This window comes from Eschrichtius robustus, chromosome 20 (genome assembly GCF_028021215.1).
Source record: "Eschrichtius robustus isolate mEscRob2 chromosome 20, mEscRob2.pri, whole genome shotgun sequence".
Taxonomy (NCBI): Eukaryota; Metazoa; Chordata; class Mammalia; order Artiodactyla; family Eschrichtiidae; genus Eschrichtius; species Eschrichtius robustus.
Window position 1 is genome coordinate 50,089,640 of NC_090843.1, and position 19,941 is coordinate 50,109,580.

At 53.8% G+C, this 19,941-nt stretch overlaps 1 protein-coding gene across 2 annotated transcripts in view; it reads left to right on the top strand.

Moving 5' to 3' along the window:
• The window catches only part of KSR1 (kinase suppressor of ras 1), a 147,901-nt gene that overhangs the window by 95,005 nt on the left and 32,955 nt on the right, over window positions 1-19,941 (top strand). For both annotated transcript variants that reach the window (XM_068529954.1, XM_068529953.1), the window contains exons 3-5: window positions 11,275-11,422; window positions 15,543-16,002; window positions 18,244-18,248. In XM_068529954.1, the coding sequence (XP_068386055.1) occupies window positions 11,275-11,422; window positions 15,543-16,002; window positions 18,244-18,248 (613 nt within the window). The remainder of the gene's footprint in view (window positions 1-11,274; window positions 11,423-15,542; window positions 16,003-18,243; window positions 18,249-19,941) is intronic.

The following is a 19,941-nucleotide window of genomic DNA, read 5'->3' on the forward strand; positions in this document are numbered from 1 at the left end:
TCCTGGTTCACAGATGACCGTCTTTCTGCTGTCTCTTCACATGGCGGAAGGGACCGGGCCGCTCTCTGGTGTCTCTTTTATAATCAGGGCACTAATCCCATCCTAAGGGCTCCACACTCATGACATCCCAAAGTCCCCACTAACATCATCACATTAGGATTAGGTCTCAACGTACTAATTTTGGGGAGAACACAAGTGTTTAGTCTGCAGCAGGAGGCAATGCTTTTATCCCCAGTATAGGATAGAGATAGAGAAACTGACAGTGTCACTTACCCGAGGTCACCTAGATGGTAAGTGGGGGAGCCAGGACTCATACCCAGGAAGTCTGGCTCCAAAGTTGGGGTCACAACACACACACTTTAAATTCACGTGGACGGGACCACGTTGTATGTTCCCTCTGTGATGCCTGAGCATCTTTTTTAAAATTTCATCGAAAGTAACATTTTCTAAAGCTAATTACAAGTGTTCATTGTAGGAAAATTTGAAAATGTAGAAAAGCTCAAAAAAGAAAATAACCCCCCCCCCACAACCCCACCAGTCACTGCTAGCAAGCCATATAACTTTGTACATTTCTTTTTTCCAACTACACATAGTCAAGTTCACTGTTTTTGGTGTACAGTTCTATGAGTTTTTGTTTTTTAAGTATATATTTTTTAATTAATTTATTTCATTTTTGGCTGCATTGGATCTTCGTTGCTGCGCGTGGGCTTTCTCTAGTTGCGGTGAGCGGGGACTACTCTTTGTTGCGGTGTGTGAGCTTCTCATTGCGGTGGCTTCTCTTGTTGTGGAGCACGGGCTCTAGGCACGCGGGCTCAGTAGTTGTGGCTCGCGGGCTTCAGTGGTTGTGGCTCGCGGGCTCAGTAGTTGTGGCGCATGGGCTTAGTTGCTCCGCGGCATGTGGGATCTTCCCGGACCAGGGCCCGAACCCGTGTCCCCTGCATTGGCAGGCAGATTCCCAACCACTGTGCAGCCAGTGAAGTCCCTTCTATGTGTTTTGATAGCTGGTAGTTTGTACGGCTCTTCCTTTGGGTGTCTAAACCACCCAGCCCCAAATCTGTGAGAGCAGCAGGGGCGTTGGAAGCAGTTGGAGTTCATGCGGGGGTGGGGTTTCCCCAGATGATTCACCGGGAGGAGGGAGATGATCGCGCTCCTCGTTGACTCAGGTCAGACGCTTTGGAGGGGGGCAGTGAGGCAGGGAACACCTCTCTGTCTGCAGCCTGGTCTCCCAGATACCCTGGGTGCCTGGCCCCCTGCCCCACACCCGGCCCCCTGCAGCGAGGCCCGCTGGAGTCTCCGTGTCTTACACCCAGCACCTGCTCCGGGAGGTATGTGCTGACTCCCCAGCTCCCCGGCACAGACTATTTTTGGCTGCAGTGACTGTTCACTACAGTCATGAAAACAGAAACTCCTCTCCCTACCTCCTTCCCTGGGACACTGCACCAGGGACCGGGACAGCTAGGGACCCTGGGCTTGGGCCCCTCGTCATGCATTGCCTGTGGAGCTGGGTGATGGCCAAGGCTACAAGGAGCACAGGGACCCCACCACCCGTGGTGCTGCGCGAAGCACAAAGCCTGGACCAGCGCGGGCTGGAGGGTTGCGAGGTAGGCACTGGGGGCTGGGATCAGGTGGCCTTTGCATGAGAGCCTGGAAGGAGTGTGTTTGGCTGGGCTCCGGGTCCTTGCTTTGCTGTCTATAGAACACATCTGGAGAGATCAGCATATTGGGGTAGCACATGCCTTCCACTTCATTATTTCATTCCCTTTCTTTTTTGCAGTTGGGTGGCTGGTGGGGACCCGTCGGAATCTTACTGAAATAGATCTTCCCCTTCTAGTGAATGGTTTTGGGCCCGTTTGTGCTTTTGGTCTGAACAGGGCACACACTTGTTTTGAGCCTACTTCTTCTGCCAGGAGCTTAAGAAACCAGCGTTGTATGGGCAGGCCCAGCCCTGTCTCAGTGCTTCTGGTCAACCAGATAAGGGGGGCCAAGCCCTATAGAGGCTATGAGTGCTAGCTTTGGAGGTACATGGACCAGGGTCCAGTCTAGCCTCCATCGCTCACTTGCTGTGTCTTAGGTGAGTAACCTAATCTCTCTGAACCTCAGTTCCCTTAGCAACTAAGCAGTTGTGCCCAGGCCACTTCACAAATGGCCGTAGTACCAGGAGTTGTTAATTTATGATTAGATTGGTTGTGAAAAGAGGAAGCATGTCAAGAAGCTGAGTGAGAATCAATGTGCCACAGCCCCGGGTGGGTCTTAACGCTCAGCTCAGAACCTGGGTGTTTGGGTGTAGCTGGTGATGTGCGATTTGCTTCTTTTTTACAAAAATAAGAAAGATGTGTCACTGAAGTGGGCATGGGTCGGGGTGGGCAAGAACATGGAGCCGAGGTTTTCTGCCCACCCACCATCTTTTGAGTCACCAAGACATTAGGGACTTGCCAGGCTCCAGGTGAGGCCATGAGCCCAGAACCCCACTGCTTCCAGATTCCAGAAGGCTCTGGACCCATGAGGTGAGCACATGGCATGGTGTCCCTTAGGCCAGCACCTTTGGAAAAGATCCTCAGGGCAGACCTCAGGGAAGTCTTCCCTTAGGCTCACCTCTTAGAGCAGCTCAGAAAACCTGTAAAGGAATGACACCTTTACATCTGGGTAAGGAATGCCCACCGTGGAAAATGGTGACTCTCCCAGGGGTCGGTACATCCTGGTGTTGGTCCCCGGTGTTGGTCAAGGTCACCAGGGCCTTGGTCCTGGTGCTGTTGTTCTGGGTGACACAGGCAGGTCCCCTCCCCTCTCTGGGCCTCGGTTTCCTCCTTTGTAAAATGAGTGTTGGACTAGAATGTCTCTAAGGGTCCTTTGAATTCTGCCATTGACCTTGGCAGAGAAAGGGTTTTTCTCCTCCTTTCTTCACCAGCCTCATGAATACCCATTGGCCCCTTCATACCCTCAGCCCCTGGTGGCTCTGGCGATGGCCTCCTTGGCTTGAGTCCTGGCTCCGTTGCTGCTCTGGGGCAGGAGTTGTTTACAGGGTTTCTGGAAAACTACAGAGAGGGGCTGCCTCCCTCCAGGGTCTCCCGAGAGATCTCAGTCTCCCGCTTGGCCATTGTGGGACAGCTCTGAAACAATGGGCCCCTGTCCTCAGCCAAGTAGCCTGCCTCTCAGGTGTCCAGCTCTGGGCTCATGTCCCGCAGCCTGGCTCATCCCCCCTCCCCGCCCTGGACAGACAGACTGATAAACAGCCCCAAAGGACAGACAGTGTGCTGAACACTGGGACGTGCCCCTCTGGTGGAGGGGTCTGTGATTTGTCTCCTGGCCCTGCAGGAGGGCCCACCAGACCACCGCTGGGACCAGGCATGTGCCAGGGCCCTGAGCGAAGTCGCTGTGCCCTGAGGCCCGTTTGCCAGTCTGGGTGCTCTGCCGTGGGGCCGGGCAGGGCGCCCTGACTGGCTGCGCTCAGAGCTCTCGTGCTGCGGACGCGGAGGAGACAGAGTAGACTTTCTGGGAATCCTCACTTGACTGGTATGTTTGTCCAGGGGAGAACTGGGAGCGGGAGACAGCAACAAAGCCGGCCGCAGACATGGTCACACCTGAGAGCCCCTGTTTATTTCTGTCGGTGCCTTTACCCCCAGGAGAGCTGGGGAGGTGCCCTGCTCCCTGCACCCTCTGCAGAGGATCACTGGGCATCCCAGTTCGCCAGGGCTGTCGTCCTGGGCAGCTCCTCACAGCGCTCCCGCTTCCCGTCTCAAAAGTGTCCCCGTCGGGATGGCCCATTGCACGCTCACCACCGCCCTCCGGAGGCCCTCCTCTTCACCCAGCTGCCGGCCCACTGCCACCCTGCTCGTCCGTCTGCTGTATCAACAAGGGACGCCACGAGGGCCTGCAGGTGTAGGGAAGCTGCTGCCCTGGAGCGGGGCTGAGGTGGTGACAGGCCCCTGACCCCTCCAGCTTCCCCCGCTCTGGCGCCTCCGCACTGCCCTGCTCGTACGGGGAGGGACTCCCCACCTGCCTGTTCCCTAGAAGCCAAGTGTCACCCAAGGGCTAGTGTAGCTCTTTGGCTGCCGTCAAACCCTCCCCCTTCCTACCCGGACCCCAGTCTTACGTTTGAATGTTCTCTTGTTTGTTTGTTTTAGAGTATTCCATTTTTGGTTTGAGTTTTACCGTGGAGTCTAGTGGAGAGTCTAGTGGGTTCTTTCCCACAGTGAGCAAGCATCCTGGGGGTAGAGAACCCCCTGCTACAGAAGCCCACCCATCTCCTCTGTCCATTTTGGGAGTAGCGTGTATTGGGGGAAGCACACAGCCCCGCACCTAGGGGGTGTGTGTGTGTGTCTGGTGTGTGTATGTTTCTCTAATCCTGGTCATCTGGCCGTTTTCAAACAGCATCCAGGAGGAGCAGTTTTGGAAATGTGTGTTGATGACACAGAGAAAGGTGACAAAATGTAGGCTGCCTAGATGGCAGATGTGGGCCTGCCTTGCCTTTCCACTGTGTTCCCCTTCTGCTGATTGTGTGCTGGGATTGGATGGGGAGAAGACACGTCAGCACGGGAGGAGGCAGGAAGAAAGGAGCAGTGAGACCCAGGGCCACCAGGGGATGGAGCCCAACATAGTTAACGTGTGTTTGTTGAGTGGCTGAATGACCCACGAGGTCAGGGGTTGCTAAATTACAGCCTGTGGGCCAAATCCAGCCCACCACTGGTTTTTACACAGCCTTTCGAACTAAAAAATGGTTTTCACATTTTCAACTGGTAGGAAAAACAAAACAAAGCAAAACAAGGCTGTTTTGTGACGTGTGAAAATTACATGAAATTCAAGGTTCTGCGTGCATACTTAAGGTTTTATTGGCACATAGCCACAACCATTTGTTTCCATATTGTCTATGGCTGTTTTGGTGCCCTGATGGCAGAATTGAGTAGTTGTGACAGAGACCATATGGCCTGCAAAGCTGAAAATACTCACTCTCTGGCCTGTTCAGAAAAAGTGTGCCAATTCCTGCACTAGGTACCTCGGGATTTATGGGAGGAAGAATGGGACCTGGGAGGCAGCCACAAGACAGGCTTTCCCGGAGGGTGGGCCCAGCCCCCTGGGGTGACGGTGGCGGCTGTGGTGAGAGCAGATGCCGCCAGAAGCTGGAGACCTGGTCCCGGGCAGAGTTGGAGAGCACCCGCCTCCTCCAGAGGGCAGGAGGGGGGCTGAGGGGGCCTGGCAGGCCCGCTGAGGGGATTGAAAAGGAACGTAGAGAGAAGACCCACTGGGAGGCCTCCTGCAGCTGCTTTTAACCCCGCAGCTGGAGCGCATCCCAGCTGGGCATAGGAATAGGGCACAGCGTGGAGTCTGGAAAGCCAGATGTGACCTGTGATGCCAGGTAGACTCTGGCCTGGGAAAAAGATCTCACTTTATAGAGCAAAGAAGTGGGCACCAGTGCAGGCAGAGCCAGCTGGCTGTGAAGAGGCAGAGGTGGCCGTGCCTCAGCCTCATCAATCAGGCTGTGTGGCCTTGAGCAAGTTACCCACCCTCTCTGAGCCTTAACATCCATCTCAGGCTGTTATGAGGACTGCATGTGCTGACCTCTATAGTTCATCTAACAGAGTGCCTGGCACCCAGGAGATGAGTAATAAATGCTCATCACTCACCCTTTCTTGATCCCCTTCTCCTGCATCCCTCCACCTCCGCACCACTTTCTGAGGCTTTTAAGCCCAGACATACTAATGCGTAGGCCAGAGACAGCCACTCCCTGAAGGGTCCACCAGGCTCCCCGCTCTGTGAGCCCCTACCCTGCCTAGGAAGGAGGGAGGCACCAGTGTACAGGAGAGCATACCTCCTGGGACATCTATGAGCTTGAGCTAGGCTAGGGTTGGGTTGAAGGACTGTGGGCCTCATGAGAGGACAGGTCTGCCTTCTCAGACCCTTTCTGCCCTGGGCTACTTTAGCCAGACTTAAGGCCCTGCAGCCTTTTTGCCCGCATGGTCCTCACCCCCAGAAATTTTGATTTGATTGGTCAGAGGCAGGGCCTGGGCATCAGGATCATTTTTTAAAGCCTCCCAGGTAATTCCAGGGTGCCACCAGGGTCAAGAGCCACTGATCTGATCTAGCCAAACCCACTCATTTTATAAATGATGAAACTGAAGCCCAGAGAAGGGGCAGGGACTGGCCCAAGGTCAAGAGGGTTCCAAGGACCAAATCTGATCCTTCTTTTGCTGTACTGGTCAGCTAGCTGGGAGGTGGTAGAGAGAAGCCCTCCCGGAAGGGGCTGACTTCTCCCAGGAGGGGTTTTTTCTCATTTTCTAGGGCTGGGATAGTGACTAGGTCCAGAACTGATCCACCGACAAAGCCAGTATCCCCAAGCTGTCCGCTGATCTCCATGGAAACCCCAGGAGGCGCCTGACCCAGGCGCCTACTGCCATAGCCCCTCCTGTGCCTCCCAGAATATCCAACTATTATTATCCAAGTCTCAGCCCTCCCTCTCCCTCAGCGCCAGCGGTGGTGCTCCACTGGTCCTGCCCTCTAGTTATTATCAGAAAGAATAACATAATGTCACCTGCCGGAGACGTTAAGTCGTGGCTCGAGGGAACGGGCAGAGGCGGGGAGCCAGTGTGCCCTGTCCTGTGGCCCCGCTGCCCGCCTCCACGCTCATATGCTGACCCGAGGCTGGGTGGACCCAGAGCATCTCCCGTAGCAGGCTGGGCAGCCATGTCTTCCCTTCCTGGTTTCCAGTTCACGTTTTCTTCTTTAGACAGAGAAGGCAGGAAGGAACCTCCGTCAGGTTCTCCTTTGCCAACTGGAGGCATGGGGGCTCCCGGCCTGGGCTGCCATAGGAACCCCTAGCTATTCTGCCTCTTCTGTCCTAGCCCTCCCACTGAGCCCTGGCCGCAGAAGGGTGTACAGGGTCCCACGTCACCATCCACACGGTTCTGGGGGTCCACCTCTGGCCTCTCTGGTGGGACCAGTTCCCAGGCAAGCATCTGTGGGGAAGGATCCTGGCCCTTGAATTAAGCCCCAGCCAGGGAAGCTGGCGGACACCTCTGCTCATGCACCAGAAATCCAGGTTCGGCCGATGGACCTTGTGTGCTGGCCGCACTGATTGAGACAGTTACTGCCGTGACTGATCCGTGCTGTGCTCTAGGACTAGACAGAATGTTAGACGGAGACACCAAGTGTGGGCTTGCGTCTCTGTCTTCCTTCAGCCCGGGCCTTCACCCGAGTTCCGTCCCGAGCTGCCACAGCTTCTTGCGGCACGTGGTCCACACACAGGCTGTGAAGCCCGTGGCATTTCCACGGCCCGCCTGACCGGCCACGGCTAGGGGGACGGCCTTCAGTGTCAGCCAGCACAGGTTGCTAAGTATAGACTCCAGGCAGCCCCGTGGCTGCTGGTAAGTCCTGGGACACCATTTGATACCCAGCCTGGCCTGTGACACCAGTTGCCGTCAGCAGCTGGGGTGGGTGGGGAAGGGCGCAGCGTGTCTGGCCCAGCCCATCCCCACCTTCTGCTGCAGAGAACGGAAGCAGCAGTCTCGTGATCACAGATTGGGAGTCATCTCCATGCTCCACTGGTCCTGCCCTCTAATTATTATCAGAAAGAATAACATAATGTCACCTGCCGGAGACGTAAGTCGTGGCTCGAGGGAACGGGCAGAGGCGGGGAGCCAGTGTGCCCTGTCCTGTGGCCCCGCTGCCCGCCTCCACGCTCATATGCTGACCCGAGGCTGGGTGGACCCAGAGCATCTCCCGTAGCAGGCTGGGCAGCCATGTCTTCCCTTCCTGGTTTCCAGTTCACATTTTCTTCTTTAGACAGAAGCTGGGGTGGGGTGGGCAATAATTCTCCCTGAAGCAGTGTGGACGCTCAGCCTTGGTCCCGTCTCCAGAATTCCAGGGTCTGGACGCCTGGCTTTGAGACAACTTGACATCTTCGTGTGACTCCAGGCAGGTGGAGGCCCTCCCACAGCCTTGGGGCCTCTCAGACCTGAGAGCATTTCAAGGCGGCTTCGCCTGCTGGGTTGTCGACAGGCCCGTGAGTTCACCGTCAGCAGGCGGTGAGGCTCGTTCCCTAATTTGCTTTCGTTTTTAAAAAAATACTTATTTATTTGGCTGCGTCGGATCTTCTTTGCGGCATGTGGGATCTTTATTGCAGTGCTCGTTGGGGGGGGTGCGTGGGCTTCTCTCTAGTTGTGGCATGCAGGTTTTCTCTTCTCTAGTTGTGGCCTGTGGGCTCCAGGGCGCACGGGCTCTGTAGTTTGTGGCACCTGGGCTCTCTCGTTGAGGCGCTCGGGCTCAGTAGTTGTGGCGCAGGGGCTTAGTTGCCCCAAGGCATGTGGGATCTTAGTTCCCCGACCAGGGTTCGAACCCGCGTACCCTGCATTGGAAGGTGGATTCTTTACCTCTGGACCACCAGGGAAGTCCCCCTAACTTGCTTTAGGTTTAGAGATTATCCAGAACAATTGTACCTGGATTACTCTGGTCTGAAATAACTTCCTAAATCCGACTTGGCTGTGCCTGTGACTGGGAGGGGGAGAATCGCACCCACGTGTGAGGTCTGGTGGAGTTCACAGGAGGGAGGGGAAAGCAGTCCCTGCTGCCTTATTCCCATGGGGTGGACTGATGCCTGAAGTCTCAGGGGAGTGAGAGAAACTTGCCAGCTCATTCGAAGCTGTAAGGAAATGCCTTTTTTTCCCTTTTTTTTTTTTTAAAGGGAATGGATTTGAACATATTCTTTCTCTTTGCTTGCTACAGACAAAGGACTTCCATTTTACAGTATATGTATATATATATATATTTTCCAGAAAGCAGGTAGAAATTAATTCCTTTAATTTACTATGAGAAAAATCATTTTCCCCAAGATAGCTGCTGCATCCCAAGGCTTTGCCCAAGTTCACGAGTGACAGTGGGGAACCGTTGAAAGAGCTTTGGGACCCAGCACACCGGGGTTTCAGTTGTGGCCTCGCCACTTATGAGGTTGCACTGAGTGAGGTCACTGAGCCTCAATAAAATGGGCTTAACAGCATCTCCTTGCTGAATTGTTTTGAGTGGAGACAGTATACAAAGCCCTGAACGTATTGTAAAGCACTAGCAAATAGTTTGTAATAATAAATGTAGTTGTTATGCTTGAGAAACTGAAACTTGGTGTGGGCAGAGAGGAAAGGAATATAAAAGAAAAAAAATCTGAATTTGCATTGTAGTTAGATTGGGGATTGGGTTCCTAGGCTTGTCTTTGTGGACATCAATCCACCTCCACCCCCAAATCAAGCAGATACTGGAATCCCCACTTTCCGGAGAACTGCTGAGTCATCACAGCCTTGGGGAAATGCACAAGTGTGGGTGAGAACTGAGGGCACCCCAGGGAAACGTGGAGGGTTGTTTTGTGAAGGTCAACATCACTTCCATTTGCTCTCCCCTGACAATATTGCCAAATAGCTTTTCATAGTGAAATGAGGGCAAAAGATGTCAAAATTGCATTTCAGTGAAGAGTGTTATTGAAGACAATAGAGGAAGACACGTTGATTGAACAAAAGCTTCTGCCCTGGGACCATTATCTAATCAGCCTGCTCTCTGTGCTGCTCTTATCAATGGTTTCCCGTTCTCATTTTATCATCTGGAAGGATTTCTGACAACCAGGGGTTTGTCCAAACCAATGATGAGCTTCTTGGTGCTTTGGGGTATCTGTTTATTTCTAATTTTTGGTGTGAGTCATTCTAAACAGCCATGAGATTCTTTCCCACAACCCTGGAGATTGAAGAATATACATACAAGACACAAAGGTGGGGAGAGGGGACACGGCCAGACACCAGGGGCCACATGCCAGGCCTCAGATGTGGCCCCACCCCCCCAGGCATCACAAAGCCCCCAAACCATTGCCCTAATGACTCATAGCCAGGATCTTCATCGGGTTCAGTTTTGACCCTTGAGTTTAAGATTTATAGCACCATGGATTGACTGACCATAACATTGCTCTCGTAAAATTAGGCACAGCTTGCTAATAAAATCAATGAAAATCAGCTTAGATCAAAAACTGCAAGCTTATATGAATCATTTGATGTGGGATGTTTGGCCTTCCCTGTTATAGAAAATCTGGACACTCCAGAAAGGGGACAACACCCGCCCCCCCCCCCCACCCCACCCCCACAAGCTCACCACTGGTCCCGTAGCTCTTTGAGCTTTCCCTCTGCTGGGCCATATCTTATTGCATTGCAGTAACTTATTTTCATGTCAGTCACTCCACAAGCCACTTGAGGCCAGGGACATGTCCCATTGTTCTGAGCTCCAGGCTCCGTATCACATGTGGCTCAAAGTAATCAGAGCCGGAGGGGTTTCCCCACTCCTTGATGCGTGGAAAGAGCATACGCTTTGGAGTTAGGCCTTGACTCAGATATTCTCTCTCTGTATTCATTTTCTTTGCTGTGTAACAAATTACCATGAACTTAGCTGCTTAAACCATCCGTCATGTGTTAGCTCACAATCCTGCAGGAGGAAGACTGGATGGAGAGGTCCCCACGGGCTCGGCCAGCTTCCCTGCTTAGCATCCTGCCCGGCCAAAGTCGGGGTGTCAGCCAGGCTGGCCTCTTACCTGGAAGCTTTGGGAAGAAGTCACATCCAAACGCGTTCAGGTCTTTGACAGAATCCACTTCCTTGTGGCCTCAGGCCTGAGGTTCCCTTCTTGCTGGTCAGCCAGGGGCCACTCTGTCTCCTCGAGGCCACCTCGTTCCTTCTGTGTGACCCCTCCATCCTCAGAGTCTGCACCAGTCCTTTCCATGCTTCGGGCATCTCACTTAATGTCCGCTACCTTGAAACCTTGGAAGGGTCCGACTGAGAATCAGATAAAGCCGGGTAGTAAGGACCTACGCAGTGCTTGGCGAGGGTTAATTCTTTGTAATCCTTCTCTCCATAAGCCAGTTTTATTTGAAACCTATTTTGTCTGGTTCAGAGACAGCAAAATTGTAAAGGGCTATCTTTATCTGAAGTACTTGTCATTCTAAAAAGTCGTGGTGATTCATCATTCTCCTGTGTAGAAGAATAAATAAAAAGAGACGAGAAGGGAACGCGCTCTCATCGGAACTTTTCTGGTATTTTTCTTCCTTTCCCCCCAACCCCAAGTTTTGGCATCTCTGCTTCAGCTGCTGTCTCAGAGCGCTGGGGGCGGGGGCCAGGGTTGACTGCTGGTGTCCTCAGACAAGTGGTGGCTCCGGGTCAGAGGCCAGCCCGCCAGCAGCTGGCCCCTGCCACTCAGCGGGAGGCTGGCCCCGGCTGGGAGGAGGATGACCGCTCACCCGGCTCTCCGCCTGTCCTGTGCTTCCTCAGGAGATCCTCTGCGAGCTCACGCTGGATGCCCTGCTGGACATGAACGAGGCTAAGGTGAAGGAGACGCTGCGGCGCTGCGGGGCCAGTGCCGAGGAGTGTGGCCGCCTGCAGTACGCCCTCACCTGCCTGCGGAAGGTGACAGGCCTGGGTAGGTAGGACCAGCCCCATCGTCTCCCTCTCCTTCTCCCTTGGCCTGGACACTGGACTTCTCTCCCAGGCTTGGCCTGGTTCCCTGGGTGCCAGGGCTTTTGCTGGGATGGATGACGGGGTGGGGCCAATGTGATCAGGGTCTCTGGGCCAGCTTGGAGTGGCCAGGGTCCACGCTCAGAAAGCGTGTGATGGACCTGACCTGAGGCAGAGGGCTCTCCCTGAGACAGAAGGCTCCCAGATCCCAACTGGGCTGGCCAGTATGAAGCTTTAGCCATTGTTAGGAACGCCGGGCTGGTCTGCTGGGCAGGGCTGTGTGATTTGCTCCCTGTGGAGCACCTCTGTCGGGCTCTGTGACTCTAATGCAGTTTCCTGCAGTCCAGCCCCCTCCCTACCCTCTCCCTGCCCTCTCCCTCCCCTCCCCCTCCTCTCTCCATCCCCGCCGGCCAGCCGGCTGGGCTGTGTGCTCAGAAGGCACAGGCTGGCGTGGGCTCAGCCTGAACCAAGCCTGAGGAGAGAAACTGTACCCCGTTTCAGCTGTGAGTATGGACATGGCTGCCTCAGGCGAAGTGTATAATCCTGGCATTATGAATAATGTTCCTCGGGAATTATTTGCAGGCTTTCTAAGTCATGCCCTGGAAACAGCTTCAAATGCCCTTACTTAACGCTCCCAATACTACCCAGATAAGCCTTTAAAATGAGCCTAATGAATGGAATTTGCTCCATTTTTTAATGCGCTGAGCCACTTGTCTTATTTCTGGCTGCCTGAAGCTTAAGGAAGGCGCTGAGGTTTATATTCTACTTGATTTTTTTTTTCCCAGAGAGGACTGTGCTTAATTTCTTCCCTGGCCCCATTGTACCAAGTCTTCCTCTGAACACAGAGCCCAGAGCTTCACTCAGTTAGGAAAACCTCAACACATCTGGCCTCTGGCAAGTGCCATGGAATAAACAGGACGGGGTCATGGTTAGCAGTCTCGTCCCCACATTTTACAGAGAAGGAGACTGAGCCCAGAGAGGGTAAGGGGCTTCACCAAGGACACACAGCAGTGGGTGGCAGAACTGTGATTTGAGCCTCAGCCTTTGCCACCTGTGCACATTTCACTGTCTTTTTTCTTTATGTCAAGAGAAAAGATATTTCTGATGGATTAATTTAGCCATTGCTGTCAGTCACCTTCAGACAACAGTCAGAAAAAAAAAAGAAAGAAAGAAAAAAAAGTGCCTGCCACCCAAGCTGGGAATCTGGGGGATCTTGTCAGCCCCCCCGCTCTATGCCTGCCTTGTAAACAGTTGTAGAGGAGCCAGCCATTGGGTGGTGGTGACCCCCGTGTGTTAAGGCTGCTGTCTGTCCGTCCTGGGTGCCAAGATAGGAAGATCACTAATTTACGAAGCACTTCTTATGTGCCAGGCACTTGACACACATGCGGCAACATCCTTTTAAGAGGTGGTGGTGAGCTCCTTTTGTAGCTAGAGCACTGGAGGCCCCGGATGAGTTGTCTGGGGTCCCGCACCTGACACGTGGCAGAGCTGGGCTTTGCACCCAGTTTTCTTCCTCAGAGGGTGCTTTTTCCACTCTGTCCCCGAGGAGGTCCTGGGCAGAGAGTCTCTTCCAGGTGCTTCTTTCTCATTCCAACTTGGCTTGTGATACCCCCACATCCCCAAGAGGGACCTGCCGCACCCCAGTCCAGGACACAGGCAGGCAGATGGGTCTGCCCGGCAGTGGCTGCACTTCGAGTGTACCTGCTGGGGGCTGGGTGGGTACCTGTGATCACCCTGTCTCTCAGGTCATGCGGTCAGAGTCTTCATGGCACCCGGCAGGGCTAGGCGAGAGCAGTCTGGCTGCAGTAAAGATAGACTGTGGAATTCGACTGCCTGGGCCTAGCACTCTGCTCAGCCGCTTAGAACCCACGGGACCCTGGCCAGTTACTTAACCTCGCTGTGCCTCATTTTCCTTATGAGTAAAATGGACATAACAACAACACTTCCTCTCATAGAATTGTTGTGAGGATTAAATGAGTTAAGGATAAGTACTTAGTCTAGAGCCTGGTGCATATTAGATGCTCTTTTCAGTATTAGGCCTGTGGGGTCATGGAAAATGTGGATGTCTCTGGTCTTAAGAAAGGTGATGAAGGATGTTTCTTTATGCCAGTGGCTGGTGAACAGGAGAAGATCATACTCCCCATCCTTCATCCATGGCAGACATCACTAATCAGTCCCTGAGCTCTTCCTACTTAGTGACTCCAGAGTCATTCTCAAGCAGCCACTGCCAGTTGACTGGTGTTGGCATGCACAACAAGAGCCATTTGCCATCCATGGGCTGGCTCAAAGCAGTGGTGATTAAATAGACAATTTGAAGAATTGAGGGCTTGTTTCCTTTGGTGGCAGACTTGCCCATGGATCCATGGAACTCATTCTTTCATCCCCTCAACAAGAGTGTGTTCAGTGCCTCCTACAGGCCAGTTTATAAATTAAAGTGTAGTTCTTGGCCACAGTTCTAAAAGAGCAAGCATAAAGGAATACACAGACTAACTCATTCTCCAAGTTGATCCATGAATAGAAAGTCAACCATGCAGTGAGGTAGGAGGAAGGGCGTTTGAGGAGGGGATGGAATGGACAAACCCTAAGAATTGCGAAGGATAATCCCTCTCCACCATCTCCAATAGATGGCTCTGTGGGCTAGGCTTGACCACCTCTGATGACAGAGAGCTCATTACCTCCAAAGGCTGTGCCGTTATAGGTTGTTCAGCATTGGTAGCCTTGGGGGAGGAGGCCCAGTGCTGTGGTTGAGATCGAGAGCTCGGTTCCCATCCCACCGCTTACTTAGCTGTGTGACATTGGCAGTGTACACAGCCTCTCTGAATCTCAGCAACCTCACTGTGCTGGGCGGATTTAGGAAGACAGGGTACGACTCGCAAAGTAGAAGGATTAGAGGGTGAAAGTTCATTTTGCCTTGAGTCAAAATCTGCCCTCCTATACTTTCCAGTCATTGATAAATATGAGGAGGGAGGTGTCTTCTTCCCCACAACAGAGTGTCTTTAGATGGGGGTCCTTTCTTCCTGCCCCTACCCCTTTACTATCTCCCCATTTCCTGTAAGGTCAAACCTCAAGCCCTTGGCAAGACATCCAAGGCCCCTCTGGAGCTGGCCCCAGGTGGGCTGACCCTCCAACTTCATCTCTTGCCTCTCCCTGGCTTGTCCTGACCTCTCAAGTCATGTGGCACTCAGAGTCGTTGCCGGAAAGTGCTGTGTGCTCCCTGCCTTTGCATGCACTGTTCCCTCTGCCTGGTACACCTTCTCCACTTCTTCCCTAGCTGGCCCAGCCCAGTTGCCACCTCCGCTGGGAAGCCCCCTGACCCCCAAGCTATTTAGGGTCCTCCTCCTCTGTACCCTCTCAGTCCCCATGCGTCTCTGCGTCAGCACACAGCACGCCGTGTTAAGTGTCCGTCACTCTTACTGGACTCCTCAGGCACCACGGATGTGTCTTTTTTTTATGCCTTGACACCCGGCATATACTCGAATGAATGGACAGGCCGTGTCATTGAGTTGGAACCCCTAGAGCCTCAAGGCCTCAGGGGCCTCAGGCAGGGAGTCACCACGAGGACAGCCAAAAGTCACTCACAGGCTCCTCTCAAAAGGAAGTGGCTGTTGATCTCTTTCTAGCTGGATCTCTTTTCTAGCAAATTCCCAGGGCAATTTGCTGTCGGAAGGTCGGTGCAGCCTCTTTTCCCGATGATTGAATTTTCTTGGAGGGGAGTTATCCCTTCACACAGCCCAGCTTCCCTTCCCTAACTCTTAGAGGTCAGTCACCGCTTCCCTCTCTGAGGTCACCCACTTTGGGGGTGGGTTTCCTCGCCCGCTCCCCACAGACCTGCCAGCAGGAGCCCTGCGCATTCCCCCTCTGGTCCTCATTTTCCTCTCTGTAAACTGGGGACAGTGATATCTACGCTGGCGCCCCCGCAGTCAGCCAGATAGTGTGGAGGATAGTGTGTGTGCACCAGCGGCCTTAAACAGGTGAAGGCTGGCAGTCGGAGCCTCCGCTAAGGAACTGTGCTCCTGGGCCCTGGCCACCTCACCTGTGAATCCCTCCAGCCCCGACCATCTGTGACTCGACTTCTTGGCCCGCAGGCGGGGAGCACAAAGAGGACTCGGGCTGGAGTTCGTCGGACGCCCGACGGGAAAGTGGCTCCGGGCCTCCCGCGGACACCCTCTCGTCAGCCAGCCTGCCCTGGTCCCCAGGGAGCTCCCTTCTGGGCAGAGTGGGCATCGGTGCCCAGGGCCCACGCTCCGTCTCCGTGTCCGCTTTGCCCACCTCGGACTCCCCAAACCCCGGCCCCGGCGAGGGCCTCGCGGACCCCTGTATCTCCCTGCACACCAGCGGCCGGCTGACGCCCCGCGCGCTGCCCAGCTTCGTCACTCCGCCGACCACGCCCCAGCTCCGACGGCACACCAAGCTGAAGCCGCCCAGGACGCCGCCCCCGCCCAGCCGCAAGGTCTTCCAGCTGCTGCCCAGCTTCCCCACGCTCACCCGGAGCAAGTCCCACGAGTCTCAGCTGGGGAACCGCATCGACGAGGTCTCCCCGATGAGGTAAGAGTTCCTGCCAGGCAGGTGCTGAGTTTGCCGTCTACTGAAAAGTTCTGACTACGGTTTTCTCATTGTAAAGGTAACACAGGCTCGGTTTAAAACGGATAAAAAACATAGAAGATGCAACATGAAAAGTGAAAGATGCTCCCATCTCTCAGTCCGTTCCCCAGACTACCTTATCAGTTTGGGCCGAATCCTACTTGATTTCTTTTTGAACACACACACACACACACACACACACACACACACACACACGCAAAATGATACCATGTGTCAGCCAGGTTAGATTGGGTTATGCTGCAATAACAAATACCCCCAGATCTTTGGGTCTTAAAATAACAAAGATTTATTTCTTGGTCTTGCTGCCTGTCCATCACGGTCAGCCTCATTTCAGATCCCCAGGCTGGAACATTGTCTAGAACATCCCACTGTGGCAGAGGAAAAAAGAACTTTAGATGTTACAACCGAGTAATTAAATGCTCTTTCCTGAAAGTTCCACTCACCATTTACGGCCCTACCCAAACAATGGAACCAAGAAATGTCATCCTCCCACGTGTGCAGAAGGGGGAATTAGAATATCATGCTGAAACCACTAATGATTATCAAATACTATGTACTCTGTTCTGTACCCTATTTTTTTCAACTTACCTTTATTTCTGAGAACTTCATGTCAGTACATCTTGAAATACCTTACTCTCTTATTTATTTATCAAAAAATTTTAATCTGTTTATTTTATAGGTAGTAACAGTCACATAGTCCAGTATCCAAAAGCTTTGTAGCTTGCGTAGAGCTTTGTAGAGTATAAAGTCACCCCCTACCATTTTTCCTTTTCCTTTCAGGAGCCAACCAGGTTGTCAGTTTTGTATATATCTATAATTATTCAAACTACCTCATCTTTTTAACTTTTTTTTTTACCTCTTTCCAGTGTATAGTTTAACTGATTCCTCCCCTCTTGATGGACGTTTAGGTCTTTGTCCTTTTGCTATTACAAAAATCGCCCTTGTCAATATACCCTTGCGGACAGGGCAGAAGGGAAGGAGGGAGTTTTCTTTGGGTGCCTCTTACCTTCTTGTACTTCTGAGGGTTGGAGACCTGGCCCCTCTCCTGATATGGTCTTTTTTGGTCTTGTGCGGGCTTGTTCCCCCATCCCAGTGCAGGCTATCTTGGGTCCCTTATGGGATGGACCCTGGACATCTCTGATGGTTTTGGGTGTATGTCACCCAAGGAGAGACATCTACCTGTGACCTACCTGCCACTCTCGACCAGGCTGTCCGGCTGGGGCCTGGATCCTCCCTCCTCCCCCCACCCCCACCAAAAGGGCTGAGCCTTCCTCCCCCTCTGGATCTTCTTCTCTCAGGAAGCACAGTGATAATGACCATGTGGGCACATGGACATGGGTCCATCAGAGGGCATCTCAGTGGGCAAAACCCAGTGCATCTCTTTCCTCATTTTTTTTCCTTAAAAGAGTGTTAGGAGGGCTCTGGTCTCATCCCCAGCTCTGGGTGGAGAACAGAGCCTCGGGCAGATGACACCACTTCCTCAGATCCCACCGTTGGTGAGCTGGGCCTTGGGCCCTGAAATTCTGAGTCAGGTCCCCACAAAGCCACCAAAACTGGCACTGACATGGGTGCTCAGGCCGCCCTGCTGCCCTCGATGAGCCGTGAGTGTGGACTGAGTGGCCTGGGTTCCCAGCTCTCTTCGTCCCTGGGACAGCGGCACCCCCAGGAGGCATCGCTCAGGGCACGTCCTGGCCTGGCCCTGCTTGGGGGCTGCCTCTCTGCTCTTACAACTGTCCTCCTCACCTCCTGCCCCAGCCACTTCCTCTCTGGCTGCCTGAGGCCCCCTCCTGCCTGGGCCGAGCACCCCTCCTCCCAGGGCCCTGGGCAGGGCTCCCACACCTACAGGCACATGACCTTGGGAGACTGTGAGCCTGTTTCCTCAGCTGTGAAATGGAGTGAACTCTAATTACCATGCAGGTGGCTGGCGAGGCTTAGAAAAGCTAATGTATTAAAGTGCAGGGTGTAGCTCCATTGTCCACCGGTGGGGGGCCGGGGGAGCCACCTCTAGCCCTTCTCATTGAGGAAACGTTCCCCGGTCACTCAGCCAGCCTGGCCCCATGCCCCAGGGGCTCAAAGTCCTCATCTGAGAACCTTGCCTGCCCCCGCCCAAGGGCTGATGTTCTGGGGAACACCAGGCCAGTGCGGTGACATAATCCTACTTTCTGTCTTTTTTGTCTCCTGCAGGTTTGGTAAGAGCGATTCATTTTCATCCCCTCTGCCACCCAGGAGTCCTGTTTGTGTCGCCGTCCCCATCAAGGGTGGATTTCTTCGACCCTCTCTTAGTCTGCTGGCCTTTCCATGGTCCAGAAGCAGAGATGCCGGGCAGGAAAATAGCTCTAGGACAGGGAACCTTCAGATGATGGGGTGGCTCAGCCCAGCCAGCAGCTGCTCTGAGAAGCTGAGACCTTGAGAACATCACAGTCCGCGGACAGCCCTATGGGGGGGCCCCACTTGCACCTTGCTGCCCCCCCCGCCCCCCCCCGCTGGTGACCTCTGGCAGGGAGTGTTTACTGGCTGGGCTGCCATGGTGATGCCTCGCACCCGGGAGAGAGGCACTGTCTGTCCGGTGTAGGTGGACGGTAGCCATCCGCAGAGCCTAGCTGACGTCTTGGGACCCCTCTGTTCAGGAGAGGAACTTCCCTGCTGGAGGCAGGAACGTGGTCGGCTCTGAATGAGGCCCTGAGAGATCGGAGGGTGCGAATATCCCCTTGGGAGGGGATGAGGCTGCCTAGGCAACCTCTGAGTCCCTTTTTTACCTCTGGGTTGAGAGCTGGTTCTTGCACATGGCTGTGCTGTGGGGCATCCCTCTCCAGAGTCAAAGCAGAGGGAAGTGACCTCTGGGGTCTGCTTTTGATGGTCTCAGTGGAAATGCAGAGACGTCTGGCTTTTGCCTGAGCAAAATAGAAGCTTATTTTTGTACTGTCCTGAGCTGGCTAAGCAGAGTGATGAGGCTGTCGGCAGGGTCTTAGACATGCGGAGGGGCAGTGACTTTGCCAAAATGGATCTGACTGCAGGATCACCAGGGTGAGGAAGGAGGGAGGGGGCACTTCCCTGTCCCCAGGGCACAGGCAGAAACTCGCAGGGCCCTTCACAGAGGCTTGGAGGAGAATCCAGCACTTGCATCCCTAGGACAGCCTGGCCCTGCCATCTTCCCAGTTGCTATAGTAATGCAGGGACCATAGCAGTGAGGCTGCTTCCCCAGTTTTCCAGGAAGGCAGGACGAGACCTTCAGGACCAGTATTTCGTCTCCATCAGGGACAGCCTCCTCTCACCTCCCTCCTATCCCAGGCCTGTGGCAGACATTGCAAATCAATCGTAGGTTGCATTCAGAGATCGATGGTTAAAATCTCATTTTCCCATAGTCTGTTTCTCCTAGACTGGCAACCTAACCCCTTTTAGACCCATGTGCTTTGATGGCTTTGGCTACTGACTGGGGTAGGGTGGCCCCCACCCCCAGGACGGAGTTGGGAAGAGGCAGTCCCATGGCAGATGTGCTGGCGAGATTGTGGGTTCAACTATCAGTGGGTGGCAGAGGCCTTTTGGTTCCGATCAGACTCCCCTTGGTGTAGGAGGAAAAGTCAGTACCTCCATCACGCCCTTCTCCTGTGGCTGGGTGTGTGGTACTTGGCCTTGAGTGGACCATCACTTATTGAGCACCAGCTGTGTGCCAGGCCAGCATGGGGTGGAAGGCTGACTCAGAGGGTGTGAGATGACCACGGATCACTGGAGCACTGTGTTCCTGACCTTTCTGGGTCACAGATCTATTTGATAATTGGATAAAAGTGTAGACTCTCTTTCTAGGGGAAAGCCCAGACCATTCCGCTTACCAGTCCAGAGGGTTCCCATCCATGGGCTCAGTTAAGAACCCCTGCTCTAGGAGGA